Raw genomic sequence first — 18,815 nt, 5'->3', positions numbered from 1 at the left:
CCCTTTAAATAAAAACAGAACATAAAATAAATGGATCATAACGTAACTACGCATCTTAAAAGTTAACCCAACCCCAAATGGAGAAGTTAATCTGGCGTTACCGGGAGGCTTTTGGGCTCAACAGGATCCGCCGTCGCACACAAAAACAAAGCACACACAAACATGAACACCAACACGCACACATGAACACACGCCAACATGACCACACACACCGACACACACGCCCTTCCACTAACCTGTCGTCATTAGTCTCTGCCCTTGCTGGGCAGACCACATTGATTATTTATTGATTTATTAATTTATAAGAGTTCACTTTAACATTGCAGTCAGACGCCTCCAACCAGCACCTCCTGCTCCAACCAGCACCTCTTGCTCCAACCAGCACCTCCTGCTCCAACCAGCACCGCCAGTACCATCACCCCCCCCCTCCTGTGCTGCTACACCAACCGTCCACAGAGCTGCTTCTGCTCCTCCTCCTCCTCCTCCTCCTCCTCCTCATCTGAGCTCCTCCGGTTCGTCGCCATACAGGAAGTTATTGGTTCCTGCCGGCTGGACGTACTCCTCAGTCTTGTCCCAGTCCGACACCCATCCCCCTCCGGCTCCTCCCCCTCCTGCCCCCCCCGCTGCCCCCCCGTTGGGGTCGGCCCCTCCCTGGCTGGTGGCTCCGTACCCCCCCGTGGAGCGGTACAGCTCCTCCGTCTCGTTGCCCAGCTCGTCTTCGTCCAGGATCCCGCACTTCTCGTCGCTGAGCGTCTCGGGCTCGGCCCACCACTGCTTCTCCCCCGACGCGAACAGGCCTGCGGAGCGGGGGGGGCAGGGGTCGGGGGTCGGGGGGCAGGGGTCGGGGGTTAGGGGTCGGTGGTAGCGGTCGGGACAACACTTTAGAGTACTATGTGCTACATGCTATGAGCTACGTGCTATGTGCTACATGCTATGAGCTGTATGCTACGTGCAATGTGCTATGGGCTACGTGCTATGGGCTAGGTGCTATGGGTTAGGTGCTATGTGCTATGGGCTAGGTGCTATGCGCTATGGGATATAGGCTATGTGCTACATGCTACGTGCTAGGTGCTATGGGCTAGGTGCTATGGGCTACGTGCTAGGTGCTAGGTGCTATGTACTAGGTGCTATGTGCTACATGCTACGTGCTAGGTGCTATGGGCTAGGTACTATGTACCATGTGCTAGGTGCTATGGGCTAGGTGCTAGGTGCTATGGGCTAGGTGCTATGGGCTATGTGCTAGGTCCTATGGGCTAGGTGCTATGTGCTATGGGCTAGGTGCTATGCGCTATGGGCTATGTGCTACATACTACGTGCTAGGTGCTATGGGCTAGGTGCTATGGGCTATGTGCTAGGTGCTATGTGCTAGGTGCAATGTACTAGGTGCTATGGGCTAGGTGCTACGTGCTAGGTGCTAGGTGCTATGGGCTAGGTGCTATGGGCTATGTGCTACATGCTACGTGCTAGGTGCCATGTGCCATGTGCCATGTGCCATGTGCCATGTGCTATGGGCTAGGTGCTAGGTGCTATGGGCTAGGTGCTATGGGCTATGTGCTAGGTGCTATGGGCTAGGTGCTAGGTGCTATGGGATATGGGCTATGGGCTATCTGCGTCTAAACGACTACGATGAGGAGGAAGTTGCTTGCTGGTCTTTCCTCTGCATTTACGCTGTGATATATTGCAGCACGTCCTACTATTACTAATTACTATAACTATTACTATGACTCCTGAACACTGATGGTGAACTGGTTCAGGAGATGCGTTCCCAGTGGGCGGCGGCACACTCACCGTAGAAGATGACCCCGCCGTAATGGACCATGGAGGCGATGAGGAACACCCCCTGCCACTCCTGCCGGGTCTGGGGTCCGACCGGAGGGTCCGACCGGAGGGTCCGCAGGGGCCAAGGCAAGAGGGGGGGGGCTCCGTTAGAAAGACTGAGGAGAAGCTAGGCTGGTTCAAGACTCATCACTAGTGTCGTCTATTATCTGGAACACAATAACGCCTCATTTATGAACCCATCCATACAGAGATACTGTCCCCTACACAACGTAACCCTAACCCACCCATACAGAGATACTGTCCCCTACACAACGTAACCCTAACCCATCCATACAGAGATACTGTCCCCTACACAACGTAACCCTAACCCATACAGAGATACTGTCCCCTACACAACGTAACCCTAACCCATACAGAGATACTGTCCCCTACACAACGTAACCCTAACCCATACAGAGATACTGTCCCCTACACAACGTAACCCTAACCCATACAGAGATACTGTCCCCTACACAACGTAACCCTAACCCATACAGAGATACTGTCCCCTACACAACGTAACCCTAACCCATACAGAGATACTGTCCCCTACACAACGTAACCCTAACCCATCCATACAGAGATACTGTCCCCTACACAACGTAACCCTAACCCATACAGAGATACTGTCCCCTACACAACGTAACCCTAACCCATCCATACAGAGATACTGTCCCCTACACAACGTAACCCTAACCCATACAGAGATACTGTCCCCTACACAACGTAACCCTAACCCATCCATACAGAGATACTGTCCCTACACAACGTAACCCTAACCCATACAGAGATACTGTCCCCTACACAACGTAACCCTAACCCATCCATACAGAGATACTGTCCCCTACACAACGTAACCCTAACCCATCCATACAGAGATACTGTCCCCTACACAACGTAACCCTAACCCATCATACAGAGATACTGTCCCCTACACAACGTAACCCTAACCCATACAGAGATACTGTCCCCTACACAACGTAACCCTAACCCATACAGAGATACTGTCCCCTACACAACGTAACCCTAACCCATCCATACAGAGATACTGTCCCCTACACAACGTAACCCTAACCCATACAGAGATACTGTCCCCTACACAACGTAACCCTAACCCATACAGAGATACTGTCCCCTACACAACGTAACCCTAACCCATACAGAGATACTGTCCCCTACACAACGTAACCCTAACCCATACAGAGATACTGTCCCCTACACAACGTAACCCTAACCCATCCATACAGAGATACTGTCCCCTACACAACGTAACCCTAACCCATACAGAGATACTGTCCCCTACACAACGTAACCCTAACCCATACAGAGATACTGTCCCCTACACAACGTAACCCTAACCCATACAGAGATACTGTCCCCTACACAACGTAACCCTAACCCATACAGAGATACTGTCCCCTACACAACGTAACCCTAACCCATACAGAGATACTGTCCCCTACACAACGTAACCCTAACCCATACAGAGATACTGTCCCCTACACAACGTAACCCTAACCCATACAGAGATACTGTCCCCTACACAACGTAACCCTAACCCATCCATACAGAGATACTGTCCCCTACACAACGTAACCCTAACCCATCCATACAGAGATACTGTCCCCTACACAACGTAACCCTAACCCATCCAAACAGAGATACTGTCCCCTACACAACGTAACCCTAACCCATCCATACAGAGATACTGTCCCCTACACAACGTAACCCTAACCCATACAGAGATACTGTCCCCTACACAACGTAACCCTAACCCATACAGAGATACTGTCCCCTAGACAACGTAACCCTAACCCATACAGAGATACTGTCCCCTACACAACGTAACCCTAACCCATACAGAGATACTGTCCCCTACACAACGTAACCCTAACCCATACAGAGATACTGTCCCCTACACAACGTAACCCTAACCCATCCATACAGAGATACTGTCCCCTACACAACGTAACCCTAATCCATACAGAGATACTGTCCCCTACACAACGTAACCCTAACCCATACAGAGATACTGTCCCCTACACAACGTAACCCTAACCCGTACAGAGATACTGTCCCCTACACAACGTAACCCTAACCCATACAGAGATACTGTCCCCTACACAACGTAACCCTAACCCATACAGAGATACTGTCCCTACACAACGTAACCCTAACCCATCCATACAGAGATACTGTCCCCTACACAACGTAACCCTAACCCATCCATACAGAGATACTGTCCCCTACACAACGTAACCCTAACCCATCCATACAGAGATACTGTCCCCTACACAACGTAACCCTAATCCATACAGAGATACTGTCCCTACACAACGTAACCCTAACCCATACAGAGATACTGTCCCCTACACAACGTAACCCTAACCCATACAGAGATACTGTCCCCTACACAACGTAACCCATCCATACAGAGATACTGTCCCCTACACAACGTAACCCTAACCCATACAGAGATACTGTCCCCTACACAACGTAACCCTAACCCATACAGAGATACTGTCCCCTACACAACGTAACCCTAACCCATCCATACAGAGATACTGTCCCCTACACAACGTAACCCTAACCCATACAGAGATACTGTCCCCTACACAACGTAACCCTAACCCATACAGAGATACTGTCCCCTACACAACGTAACCCTAACCCATACAGAGATACTGTCCCCTACACAACGTAACCCTAACCCATCCATACAGAGATACTGTCCCCTACACAACGTAACCCTAACCCATACAGAGATACTGTCCCCTACACAACGTAACCCTAACCCTAACCCATACAGAGATACTGTCCCCTACACAACGTAACCCTAACCCATACAGAGATACTGTCCCCTACACAACGTAACCCTAACCCATCCATACAGAGATACTGTCCCCTACACAACGTAACCCTAACCCATACAGAGATACTGTCCCCTACACAACGTAACCCTAACCCATACAGAGATACTGTCCCCTACACAACGTAACCCTAACCCATCCATACAGAGATACTGTCCCTACACAACGTAACCCTAACCCATACAGAGATACTGTCCCCTAGACAACGTAAACCCTAACCCATCCATACAGAGATACTGTCCCCTACACAACGTAACCCTAACCCATCCATACAGAGATACTGTCCCCTACACAACGTAACCCTAACCCACCCATACAGAGATACTGTCCCCTACACAACGTAACCCTAACCCATACAGAGATACTGTCCCCTACACAACGTAACCCTAACCCATACAGAGATACTGTCCCCTAGACAACGTAACCCTAACCCATCCATACAGAGATACTGTCCCCTACACAACGTAACCCTAACCCATACAGAGATACTGTCCCCTAGACAACGTAACCCTAACCCATACAGAGATACTGTCCCCTACACAACGTAACCCTAACCCATACAGAGATACTGTCCCTACACAACGTAACCCTAACCCATCCATACAGAGATACTGTCCCCTACACAACGTAACCCTAACCCATCCATACAGAGATACTGTCCCCTACACAACGTAACCCTAACCCATACAGAGATACTGTCCCCTACACAACGTAACCCTAACCCATACAGAGATACTGTCCCCTACACAACGTAACCCTAACCCATACAGAGATACTGTCCCCTACACAACGTAACCCTAACCCATCCATACAGAGATACTGTCCCCTACACAACGTAACCCTAACCCATACAGAGATACTGTCCCCTACACAACGTAACCCTAACCCATACAGAGATACTGTCCCCTACACAACGTAACCCTAACCCATCCATACAGAGATACTGTCCCTACACAACGTAACCCTAATCCATACAGAGATACTGTCCCCTACACAACGTAACCCTAACCCATACAGAGATACTGTCCCCTACACAACGTAACCCTAACCCATACAGAGATACTGTCCCCTACACAACGTAACCCTAACCCATACAGAGATACTGTCCCTACACAACGTAACCCTAACCCATACAGAGATACTGTCCCCTACACAACGTAACCCTGACCCATACAGAGATACTGTCCCCTACACAACGTAACCCTAACCCATCCATACAGAGATACTGTCCCCTACACAACGTAACCCTAACCCATACAGAGATACTGTCCCCTACACAACGTAACCCTAACCCATCCATACAGAGATACTGTCCCCTACACAACGTAACCCTAACCCATACAGAGATACTGTCCCCTACACAACGTAACCCTAACCCATACAGAGATACTGTCCCTACACAACGTAACCCTAACCCATACAGAGATACTGTCCCCTACACAACGTAACCCTAACCCATCCATACAGAGATACTGTCCCCTACACAACGTAACCCTAACCCATACAGAGATACTGTCCCCTACACAACGAACCCTAACCCATACAGAGATACTGTCCCCTACACAACGTAACCCTAACCCATACAGAGATACTGTCCCCTACACAACGTAACCCTAACCCATACAGAGATACTGTCCCCTACACAACGTAACCCTAACCCATACAGAGATACTGTCCCCTAGACAACGTAACCCTAACCCATCCATACAGAGATACTGTCCCCTACACAACGTAACCCTAACCCATACAGAGATACTGTCCCTACACAACGTAACCCTAACCCATACAGAGATACTGTCCCCTACACAACGTAACCCTAACCCATACAGAGATACTGTCCCCTACACAACGTAACCCTAACCCATCCATACAGAGATACTGTCCCCTACACAACGTAACCCTAACCCATACAGAGATACTGTCCCCTACACAACGTAACCCTAACCCATACAGAGATACTGTCCCCTACACAACGTAACCCTAACCCATACAGAGATACTGTCCCCTAGACAACGTAACCCTAACCCATACAGAGATACTGTCCCCTACACAACGTAACCCTAACCCTAACCCATCCATACAGAGATACTGTCCCCTAGACAACGTAACCCTAACCCATACAGAGATACTGTCCCCTAGACAACGTAACCCTAACCCATACAGAGATACTGTCCCCTACACAACGTAACCCTAACCCATCCATACAGAGATACTGTCCCCTACACAACGTAACCCTAACCCATACAGAGATACTGTCCCCTACACAACGTAACCCTAACCCATACAGAGATACTGTCCCCTACACAACGTAACCCTAACCCATACAGAGATACTGTCCCCTACACAACGTAACCCTAACCCATACAGAGATACTGTCCCCTACACAACGTAACCCTAACCCATACAGAGATACTGTCCCCTACACAACGTAACCCTAACCCATCCATACAGAGATACTGTCCCCTACACAACGTAACCCTAACCCATCCATACAGAGATACTGTCCCTACACAACGTAACCCTAACCCATACAGAGATACTGTCCCTACACAACGTAACCCTAACCCATCCATACAGAGATACTGTCCCCTACACAACGTAACCCTAACCCATCCATACAGAGATACTGTCCCCTACACAACGTAACCCTAACCCATACAGAGATACTGTCCCTACACAACGTAACCCTAACCCATACAGAGATACTGTCCCCTACACAACGTAACCCTAACCCATACAGAGATACTGTCCCCTACACAACGTAACCCTAACCCATACAGAGATACTGTCCCCTACACAACGTAACCCTAACCCATACAGAGATACTGTCCCCTACACAACGTAACCCTAACCCATACAGAGATACTGTCCCCTACACAACGTAACCCTAACCCATACAGAGATACTGTCCCCTACACAACGTAACCCTAACCCATACAGAGATACTGTCCCCTACACAACGTAACCCTAACCCATACAGAGATACTGTCCCCTACACAACGTAACCCTAACCCATACAGAGATACTGTCCCCTACACAACGTAACCCTAACCCATCCATACAGAGATACTGTCCCCTACACAACGTAACCCTAACCCATACAGAGATACTGTCCCCTACACAACGTAACCCTAACCCATACAGAGATACTGTCCCCTACACAACGTAACCCTAACCCATACAGAGATACTGTCCCCTACACAACGTAACCCTAACCCATACAGAGATACTGTCCCCTACACAACGTAACCCTAACCCATACAGAGATACTGTCCCCTACACAACGTAACCCTAACCCATCCATACAGAGATACTGTCCCCTACACAACGTAACCCATCCATACAGAGATACTGTCCCCTACACAACGTAACCCTAACCCATACAGAGATACTGTCCCCTACACAACGTAACCCTAACCCATCCATACAGAGATACTGTCCCCTACACAACGTAACCCTAACCCATCCATACAGAGATACTGTCCCCTAGACAACGTAACCCTAACCCATACATACAGAGATACTGTCCCCTACACAACGTAACCCTAACCCATACAGAGATACTGTCCCTACACAACGTAACCCTAACCCATACAGAGATACTGTCCCTACACAACGTAACCCTAACCCATACAGAGATACTGTCCCCTACACAACGTAACCCTAACCCTAACCCATCCATACAGAGATACTGTCCCCTACACAACGTAACCCTAACCCTAACCCATCCATACAGAGATACTGTCCCCTACACAACGTAACCCTAACCCTAACCCATCCATACAGAGATACTGTCCCCTACACAACGTAACCCTAACCCTAACCCATCCATACAGAGATACTGTCCCTACACAACGTAACCCTAACCCATCCATACAGAGATACTGTCCCCTACACAACGTAACCCTAACCCATCCATACAGAGATACTGTCCCCTACACAACGTAACCCTAACCCATACAGAGATACTGTCCCCTACACAACGTAACCCTAACCCATACAGAGATACTGTCCCCTACACAACGTAACCCTAACCCATCCATACAGAGATACTGTCCCCTACACAACGTAACCCTAATCCATACAGAGATACTGTCCCCTACACAACGTAACCCTAACCCACCCATACAGAGATACTGTCCCCTACACAACGTAACCCTAACCCATCCATACAGAGATACTGTCCCCTACACAACGTAACCCTAACCCATCCATACAGAGATACTGTCCCCTACACAACGTAACCCTAACCCATACAGAGATACTGTCCCCTAGACAACGTAACCCTAACCCATCCATACAGAGATACTGTCCCCTACACAACGTAACCCTAACCCATCCATACAGAGATACTGTCCCCTACACAACGTAACCCTAACCCATACAGAGATACTGTCCCCTACACAACGTAACCCTAACCCATCCATACAGAGATACTGTCCCCTACACAACGTAACCCTAACCCATCCATACAGAGATACTGTCCCCTACACAACGTAACCCTAACCCATCCATACAGAGATACTGTCCCCTACACAACGTAACCCTAACCCATACAGAGATACTGTCCCCTACACAACGTAACCCTAACCCATACAGAGATACTGTCCCCTACACAACGTAACCCTAACCCATCCATACAGGGGGGGTAGGGGGCTAGGGGGCTAGGGGGCTAGGGGGTAGGGGGCTAGGGGGGGTAGGGGGCTAGGGGGTAGGGGGCTAGGGGGTAGGGGGGGTAGGGGGCTAGGGGGTAGGGGGCTAGGGGGTAGGGGGTAGGGGGCTAGGGGGTAGGGGGCTAGGGGGGGTAGGGGGTAGGGGGGGTAGGGGGTAGGGGGGGTAGGGGGCTAGGGGGTAGGGGGCTAGGGGGTAGGGGGTAGGGGGGTAGGGGGCTAGGGGGCTAGGGGGTAGGGGGCTAGGGGGTAGGGGGCTAGGGGGTAGGGGGCCAACCCTCACCTTATGCTTGGTCATGGCGCCTACGATCAGGGGGCACACCATGCCCGACAGCGTGCCCACGCCGTTGGAGATGCCCATCAGGATGCTGGCATAGCGCGGGGCGATGTCCAGGTGGTTCACGTTGAACCCTGCCGGACAGGAGGGGGTTAGGGTCAGACGGTCTGGGGTTCTCTGGTCCTCTAGCTCCTGCCTCCCTGAGGGAGACCGGAGCCCTCAGAGGATCAGGCTGTCAGCAACCTTCTCCTCAAAGGGAAGCTAACTCTGAATGTAGAATTTATGTATTTTTAGTAGAGCTGTCAAGCGATTAAAATATTTAATCGTGATTAATCGCATTAATGTCATAGTTAACTCACGATTAATCGCGATTAATCGCAAATTCTTTTTCTATGCTAAATATCCCTTGATTTTTTTGTCCCATAATTCTTCTCATTTTAATTCTCTTATCAACATGGTGAAGTGCATCGGCTTGCCTTGTGCAAATGATTTTTTATTGATAACATTGGCATATACTGATCAAAACAGGACGATACAAAAAAAGAGCCTATAGTGCAATTAAACGACTGCTTTGAACAAATGTCATTTGAACATAGCAGTCAGGCTACTGCTTCTTTGTTTTGAGCCAAAGAAAAAACAAAATATATATTTTTTAAATAAAATAATTGCGTTAATCGCGCGATAATTTTTTTAACGCCGTTAAAATTGGTTTGCGTTAACGCCGTTAATAACGCGTTTAACTGACAGCTCTAATTTTTTGTTATTATCTGTCTGTAGTCTTTGTGGTTTATTTTCGTACATATAATTGTATAATAATATAATCACTTAATATATACCGTTTTACTTATTTTGTTAGTTGATCAGAAGGGGGGGGGGGGGGGGGGGGGCGGCCACGCCCACAGCCTCTCACCTGAGATGGCGAAGCCGGAGAAGCCCACGGCCAGCACCAGGAAGCTGATGGCCACCACCTTGGTGTGGGAGAAGCCCACCACCAGCAGAAGAGTGGCCTCCATGCCGAAGCCTGGGGGGAGGATGGTAGGTCGTAGGTCAGGGGTCAACCTCCTCCAGAGCGCCGGCCCTTCACTACCGTCCGTTCAGTCGAACCCAGACCACGTCTCAGACCCAGAGCCCTCCCGCTGTGGGTCAAACCCCGCTGGGAACCCAGAGCCCTCCCGCTGTGGGTCAAACCCCGCTGGGAACCCAGAGCCCTCCCGCTGTGGGTCCAACCCCGCTGGGAACCCAGAGCCCTCCCGCTGTGGGTCCAACCCCGCTGGGAACCCAGAGCCCTCCCGCTGTGGGTCCAACCTTGCTGGGAACCCAGAGCCCTCCCGCTGTGGGTCCAACCCCGCTGGGAACCCAGAGCCCTCCCGCTGTGGGTCCAACCCCGCTGGGAACCCAGAGCCCTCCCGCTTTGGGTCCAACCCCGCTGGAACCCTAACCCCCAGAGGTAGAACCCAGAGGTAGAACCCAGAGGGAGAACCCAGAGGTAGAACCCAGAGGGAGAACCCAGAGGGAGAACCCAGAGGTAGAACCCAGAGGGAGAACCCAGAGGTAGAACCCAGAGGGAGAATCCAGAGGTAGAACCCAGAGGGAGAACCCAGAGTTGAGGCAGTTGTGGGGACTTCAACACTATGCACCCATAATGAAGCTCGGTCTATTCTTATCGCTGAGCCCCGGGCTACTGTTGGCTGCGTTCGATACGATGCTCTGCAAGCCTCTCGGGTTACCTCAGCCCCATCGATCTGTGGAGCAGGAACAGTCCAGGGAACGCGAGAGGCTGAGAGAACTGGCTGACTGAAGCTCACAGTGATCTCTGCTAATGATCAGATGTTAAGCTCTGGGCTCCTCGTGACACCTCTCCAGAGAGTCGGGATGTGTTCACGATGAGAGGAACAGTAAGGAGACGTGAGTCGGGACGTGTTCACGGTGAGAGGAACAGTAAGGAGACGTGAGTCGAGACGCGTTCACGGTGAGAGGAACAGTAAGGAGACGTGAGTCGGGACGTGTTCACGGTGAGAGGAACAGTAAGGAGACGTGAGTCGGGACGTGTTCAGGGTGAGAGGAACAGTAAGGAGACGTGAGTCGGGATGTGTTCACGGTGAGAGGAACAGTAAGGAGACGTGAGTCGGGATGTGTTCACGCTGAGAGGAACAGTAAGGAGACGTGAGTCGGGATGTGACAGAGCGCCGCTGAGCCACACGGCCCAAAATAACACATCCTTTACACCAAAACCTTCTGAGGTGAGTACCTTCCATGTCCTCTGTACACGTAGAGACGTAATGAGATAGATAATAGAACAAGTGAGAGCATGAATAGAGTTGAATATCTTCCACATGTAGACACATAATGAGATAGATAATAGACCAGGTGAGAACATGAATACTGCTGCGTCTCACCTCCACAGTTCATCAGCTTCCTGACGTTGGTGGTGCTCATGATCTGATTGGTGCGCAGGTAGTCAGCCAGCTGCCCTCCGATTGGTACGATGATGGTCATGACGAGGTGGGGGAGGGCTGACACGATGCCCACCTAGACACGCAGCGCAGGTTAAAGTCCATTTAGAAACGTATTCATCGAGGGAGAAGGGCAACGAGGAGAGGAGGTTCAGAGAACAAAAGGAACCAACGTCTCATGTCTCTCCAGACAGACTCAGATAAATGCAACTTGTGTGGGGACCGGATCTCCAGGGACCACTGCTGGTTTAAATAAGAATGAAATAAGAAGATGAAGACACTCTATTACCCTTCGTCCAGATGTGTTCATACGTGTTCATGTGTGTTCATACGTGTTAATACCTGTTCCTACCTGTCCAGATGTGTTCATATGCGTTAATATATGTTAATGTCTGTTAATACGTGCTAATACGTGTTCATATCTGTTCACATGTGTTCATATCTATTAATATCTGTTGTATTTGGAATGTAAAACGGACTTCGCAGAGGCAGCCGTCCTCCGCTGCGCGTCGGACAGTTCTAAGGCCTCTGCATCGTCCATTAATGCCTGATAATGGACACCTCGTCGGTGAAGACCATTCATTTATATTTTTAATGCGTTTTACAATCCAAATAAAACGTTTTTCACAAGCCATGACTTTGTTTCCCTGGTAACGCCTGAGGGTTTGACTAATTCCTGGAACAATCATTACCCTCCCGTCAGGTTCTTATGCAACGGAAACGTTGTTCACTCCTCCAGTAAATAGGATGGACCTTAGCTATGACTTGGCAACAGAAGGTATTCTAGTCCGCTCAGCTATGAGCCAGAGAGCTAACGTTATGCATTGTACATATTTATATATATTTATAGATTCGTCTCAGCCTTTATACAGATATTCTACTGTCTATTGCATATATACGCTTTGTCTAATTACAGTTTAATTCATTTTTCACAATTGACCAGCTCTCGTTTTGAAGACTTAATCACTGCGCCATTCGTTTCAATGGGAATCGCGACGGTCTATACTTTCAACATAAAGTATACATATTTATAATTTGAATTTCGTCCCAGCCTTTATACCACAGATACTATAGGGTCTATAGCATATAACCGCGTTTTTCTGATTACAGTTTAATGCATTTTTCACAATTTACCAGGTCTCGTTTTGAAGGTTGATGAGACAATTTGACTGGAACTACTTAGCAGGTGTCCGTATATCAGGGGTTAATGCACATCCTGCAGCCAATCAGAATCAAGTATTCCCCCAGACCATGGTATAATACGTGTTAATATGTGTTAATACGTGTTCATATATATGCAATATGGAATACTTATTCACTAAAGGTTATGGAATGATATTTTCATGCTTATTTCAAACTTGAACCCATGTTCTCAAGGCCGTGCTGGCACCACATCCTGGTTGGGGGTAAAGGACTGATGATGGACCGGCGAGAGTAGAACCCCGGTCGCTGGGTTGATACTAATCCACTTTGCCGCCTCCACTACCTCTCTACAGTTGAAAACATATGCTATACATTTCGTACATAGGGTGTATTTAAAGTGAATTCCCTACATTATAAAATAAAGCAGGTTTGACCTTGCTTTAGCATTTTGAAATCATCATCATTCTATTGGGATTAATGGCGAACAATTCTGCAATTGGCTTAGTTATTTTATAGACAATATGCAGAATCTTTTTACTTACGAATCACATGATCGGCCAATTTTGCCAGCACGCCTCCCTAGCCTTATTATGTGCAACTGTGTTGCCCCTAGCCGTTATCTGATTCTTGAACTCCTCATGGGAGTTCATTATGACTATCTGTCCCCCATGAGTGAAATATACTGCCCGTAATCTATCCATTTTGTAAAGGTGAGTAAAATGACACGATAAACGCCCGTTTCACGGGAACGTGCATTGAAAATTAAGCGGAAAACCGGGATTGACAAATTGACTCGTAAGTGAGCTTCATGGTACCATTTAACTCTGATCGCGAGTTGCGTATTTGTCAATCCAGGTTTTCCCAAGAAAGCCTGGGTATGTTCAGCACGCTTCGTAGTTTACCCCACTGGCTGCTCTCCTGGGTTTGATCTTTTATTTGGTCTTGTTGTTTACTAGGGCTATGGGTTATTTAGGGTTAGTAAGGGTAAGTGAGGGTCAGTCTTGGTTAGTTAGGGTTAGTAAGGGGAAGTCTGGGTGAGTTAGGGTCGGGTTAGGTAAGGTGAGAGAGGGTTAGTTAAGGTTAGTTATGGTAAGTAAGGGTACGTCTGGGTTAGTTAGGGTTGGTTATGGTAAGTCTGGGTAAATTAGGTTTGGGTTAGTTCGGGTTGGTTAGGGTTAGTAAACGTCAGGTTAACCCGGCTCACCTTGCTGATCTCGAAGCCAAACACCTCCTCAAAGTAGGCGGGCTGGCTGATGAGCAGCAGGTAGAAGGTCCAGCTGCGGCAGAAGTTGGCCACGATGATGGCGTAGACGGGCATGGAGGTGAAGAACGCCCGCCACGGGGTGTTGAACTTCTGCAATGACAACAGGTGGTCAGTGTCACACGCCTCTAGAGTGAAACCTGCTCCTAGGACATTTGGACTTAGGGTTGGGGATAGTTTATCGATTCTTTAACAATAGTTAAAGAATCGATAGTGACGAAAACAAGCTCCATGACGGATAATGAACCACAGAATGGAAACCTTATCAGATTCTATCTTCTAGTGTGAGATAGGACCGGTCCAAACCAGAACACGCCTGCTTCTACACAGGTGCAAGAATATTCATCTGAATTCTCGACTCCTAAAATAGACTTTGAGTCCAAAATAGTGCGACTACATCTGCAGCGTGTGCTTTGCTCCGCAAGAACAACATGATCTATTTATAGCAACATTCATACTCCGGATGTTTTAACATCAGGGTGCTGGAGATCACTGTGATGGTGACTATGGGATAGTTGATAGGGACCCACTATAGACCCCCACGTACCTGGACCCACTGTAGACCCCCACGTACCTGGACCCACTATAGACCCCCACGTACCAGGACCCACTGTAGACCACCACCTACCTGGACCCACTATAGACCCCCACGTACCTGGACCCACTGTAGACCACCACCTACCTGGACCCACTATAGACCCCCACGTACCTGGACCCACTGTAGACCACCACCTACCTGGACCCACTATAGACCCCCACGTACCTGGACCCACTATAGACCCCCACGTACCTGGACCCACTATAGACCCCCTACAGTGGGCCCACGTACCTGGACCCACTGTAGACCACCACCTACCAGGACCCACTATAGACCCCCACGTACCTGGACCCACTGTAGACCATCACCTACCTGGACCCACTATAGACCCCCACGTACCTGGACCCACTCCACTGTAGACCACCACCTACCGGGACCCACTATAGACCCCCACGTACCTGGACCCACTATAGACCCCCCACCCTCTAGAAGGACCCACTATAGACCCCCCACCAGGACCCACTATAGACCCCCACGTACCTGGACCCACTATAGACCCCCACCTACCAGGACTCACTGTAGACCCCCACGTACCTGGACCCACTGTAGACCACCACCTACCAGGACTCACTGTAGACCCCCACCCCCACCAGGTCTCTCTTTAGACCCCCACCTACCAGGACTCTTTATAGACCCCCACCCCCACCCCCACCAGGTCTCTCTATAGACCCCCCACCCCCACCAGGACTCTCTATAGACCCCCCACCCCCACCAGGTCTCTCTATAGACCCCCACCAGGTCTCTCTATAGACCCCCACCCCCACCCCCACCAGGTCTCTCTATAGACCCCCCACCCCCACCAGGTCTCTCTATAGACCCCCACCCCCACCCCCACCAGGTCTCTCTATAGACCCCCCACCCCCACCAGGTCTCTCTATAGACCCCCACCAGGTCTCTCTATAGACCCCCCACCCCCACCAGGTCTCTCTGTAGACCCCCACCCTCCCTAGTGACTGACGGAGCTCCAGGAGAGACTCTGGGACCCACCGTGACGGGGGTGGTGTTCATGGTGGAGGTCCCGATGCTCTCCTCGATGTAGTTCTTCTCCTCCTCGGTGATGGTGGGGTGCGCTGCCGGGCTCTCATAGGACACCAGCACCCAGAAACAGTACCAGAGCACCCCGAAAGTACCTGCATGGGGAACACAGTCAGACAGGAAACAGTATGGAGGAACACACAGTCAGACAGGAAACAGTACCAGAGCACCCCGAAAGTACCTGCATGGGGAACACAGTCAGACAGGAAACAGTATGGAGGAACACACAGTCAGACAGGAAACAGTATGGAGGAACACACAGTCAGACAGGAAACAGTATGGAGGAACACACAGTCAGACAGGAAACAGTATGGAGGAACACACAGTCAGACAGGAAACAGTACCAGAGCACCCCGAAAGTACCTGCATGGGGAACACAGTCAGACAGGAAACAGTATGGAGGAACACACAGTCAGACAGGAAACAGTATGGAGGAACACACAGTCAGACAGGAAACAGTATGGAGGAACACACAGTCAGACAGGAAACAGTACCAGAGCACCCCGAAAGTACCTGCATGGGGAACACAGTCAGACAGGAAACAGTATGGAGGAACACACAGTCAGACAGGAAACTGTATGGAGGAACACACAGTCAGACAGGAAACAGTATGTAGGAACACACAGTCAGACAGGAAACAGTATGGAGGAACACACAGTCAGACAGGAAACAGTATGGAGGAACACACAGTCAGACAGGAAACAGTATGGAGGAACACACAGTCAGACAGGAAACAGTACCAGAGCACCCCGAAACTACCTGCCAGGGATGGAAAGATCCAAAGAGCCCAGATTGACCCCGTGTGACGCGAGCTCACCGTAGACGTAGAACACGGACGACCAGCCGGAGTACTGCACCAGAATACCGGCCAGGGGCATGGCGATGACCGCGCCCGCGTAGGACCCTACGGACACACACACACACACACACACACACACACACACACACACACACACACACACACACACACACACACACACAGGACGAGACATGTGGAAGAAGGGGTTACACAAGCAACCTTAGTTCCTAGCTAGAGCCAGTAACCAGTAACCATTAACCATTAACCAGCAACCACAGTGATGTGTGCTCACCACAGAAGGCTGTGGTTGCCAGGCGACTTCTCTCCAGGGGCGGGGCCCATTTGGCCCATATTCCATGGCACGCAGGATAGGAGACGCCCTATTGGACAGGGAAGATGTCAATCACACTGAACCCAATAAAAAACAACAAAGACACTAATAATAAAATTATATTGATAATAATAATGACAATAATAATAATTCAGATAATAACAATCATAACCATATGATAATAAAGTTAATGATATAATCAATATAATATAAAAAAGCTGTGAAGTGGAGCAGAGAGATCACTATGTCTATCAGAGGGGTGGTGACGTATATCATTCGCGTTGAGAGCAGCGAGGGGCTGTAGTTCACAAAGCGGCCTCACACAAAACCTAACATTATCAAAACTATCAACATATGTGTAATCCAGGGCGTATAAAGACTGGGACCAGAAAATAATGGCTTTCTCTCAATTGAAACCCATTCATATTTTCCTAGCCCAGAGGTCCCATGGGGGGTCTCCTGGAAGGGACGGACTAACTGTGCGTTCACACCAAACGCGAAATTTGTCGCCCGTTCGCGTTGTTGCCAAAGTTTTGTCGTGCCACACATTAATATTCTTGCACCTGTGTAGAAGCAGGCGTGTTCTGGTTTGGACCGGTCCTATCTCACACTGGAAGATAGAATCTGATAAGGTTTCCATTCTGTGGTTCATTATCAGTCATGGAGCTTGTTTTCGTCACTATCGATTCTTTAACTATTGTTAAAGAATCGATAAACTATCCCTAACCCCAAGTCCAAATGTCCTAGGAGCAGGTTTCACTCTAGAGGCGTGTGACACTGACCACCTGTTGTCATTGCAGAAGTTCAACACCCCGTGGCGGGCGTTCTTCACCTCCATGCCCGTCTACGCCATCATCGTGGCCAACTTCTGCCGCAGCTGGACCTTCTACCTGCTGCTCATCAGCCAGCCCGCCTACTTTGAGGAGGTGTTTGGCTTCGAGATCAGCAAGGTGAGCCGGGTTAACCTGACGTTTACTAACCCTAACCAACCCGAACTAACCCAAACCTAATTTACCCAGACTTACCATAACTAACCCTAACTAACCCAGACTTACCCTTACTTACCATAACTAACCCTCTCTCACCTTACCTAACCCGACCCTAACTCACCCAGACTTCCCCTTACTAACCCTAACTAACCAAGACTGACCCTCACTTACCCTTACTAACCCTAAATAACCCATAGCCCTAGTAAACAACAAGACCAAATAAAAGATCAAACCCAGGAGAGCAGCCAGTGGGGTAAACTACGAAGCGTGCTGAACATACCCAGGCTTTCTTGGGAAAACCTGGATTGACAAATACGCAACTCGCGATCAGAGTTAAATGGTACCATGAAGCTCACTTACGAGTCAATTTGTCAATCCCGGTTTTCCGCTTAATTTTCAATGCACGTTCCCGTGAAACGGGCGTTTATCGTGTCATTTTACTCACCTTTACAAAATGGATAGATTACGGGCAGTATATTTCACTCATGGGGGACAGATAGTCATAATGAACTCCCATGAGGAGTTCAAGAATCAGATAACGGCTAGGGGCAACACAGTTGCACATAATAAG

The 18,815-nt window shown here is 49.4% G+C and overlaps 1 protein-coding gene across 1 annotated transcript in view; it reads right to left on the bottom strand.

Moving 5' to 3' along the window:
• Positions 1–495: 495 nt before the first annotated feature.
• The window catches only part of LOC130371469 (vesicular glutamate transporter 1-like), a 30,038-nt gene continuing 11,718 nt past the window's right edge, over positions 496–18,815 (bottom strand). The window contains exons 5-13 of the mRNA XM_056577254.1: positions 17,217–17,304; positions 16,943–17,029; positions 16,078–16,220; positions 14,436–14,585; positions 12,032–12,164; positions 10,546–10,656; positions 9,642–9,769; positions 1,789–1,858; positions 496–797 (exon numbers count right to left, since the gene is read on the bottom strand). Of these exons, the coding sequence (XP_056433229.1) occupies positions 496–797; positions 1,789–1,858; positions 9,642–9,769; positions 10,546–10,656; positions 12,032–12,164; positions 14,436–14,585; positions 16,078–16,220; positions 16,943–17,029; positions 17,217–17,304 (1,212 nt within the window). The remainder of the gene's footprint in view (positions 798–1,788; positions 1,859–9,641; positions 9,770–10,545; positions 10,657–12,031; positions 12,165–14,435; positions 14,586–16,077; positions 16,221–16,942; positions 17,030–17,216; positions 17,305–18,815) is intronic.

This window comes from Gadus chalcogrammus, chromosome 18 (genome assembly GCF_026213295.1).
Source record: "Gadus chalcogrammus isolate NIFS_2021 chromosome 18, NIFS_Gcha_1.0, whole genome shotgun sequence".
In the NCBI taxonomy this organism is placed as follows: Eukaryota; Metazoa; Chordata; class Actinopteri; order Gadiformes; family Gadidae; genus Gadus; species Gadus chalcogrammus.
The sequence above is the reverse complement of the archived record's forward strand: the minus strand, read 5'-3'. Positions and strand labels throughout refer to the sequence as shown.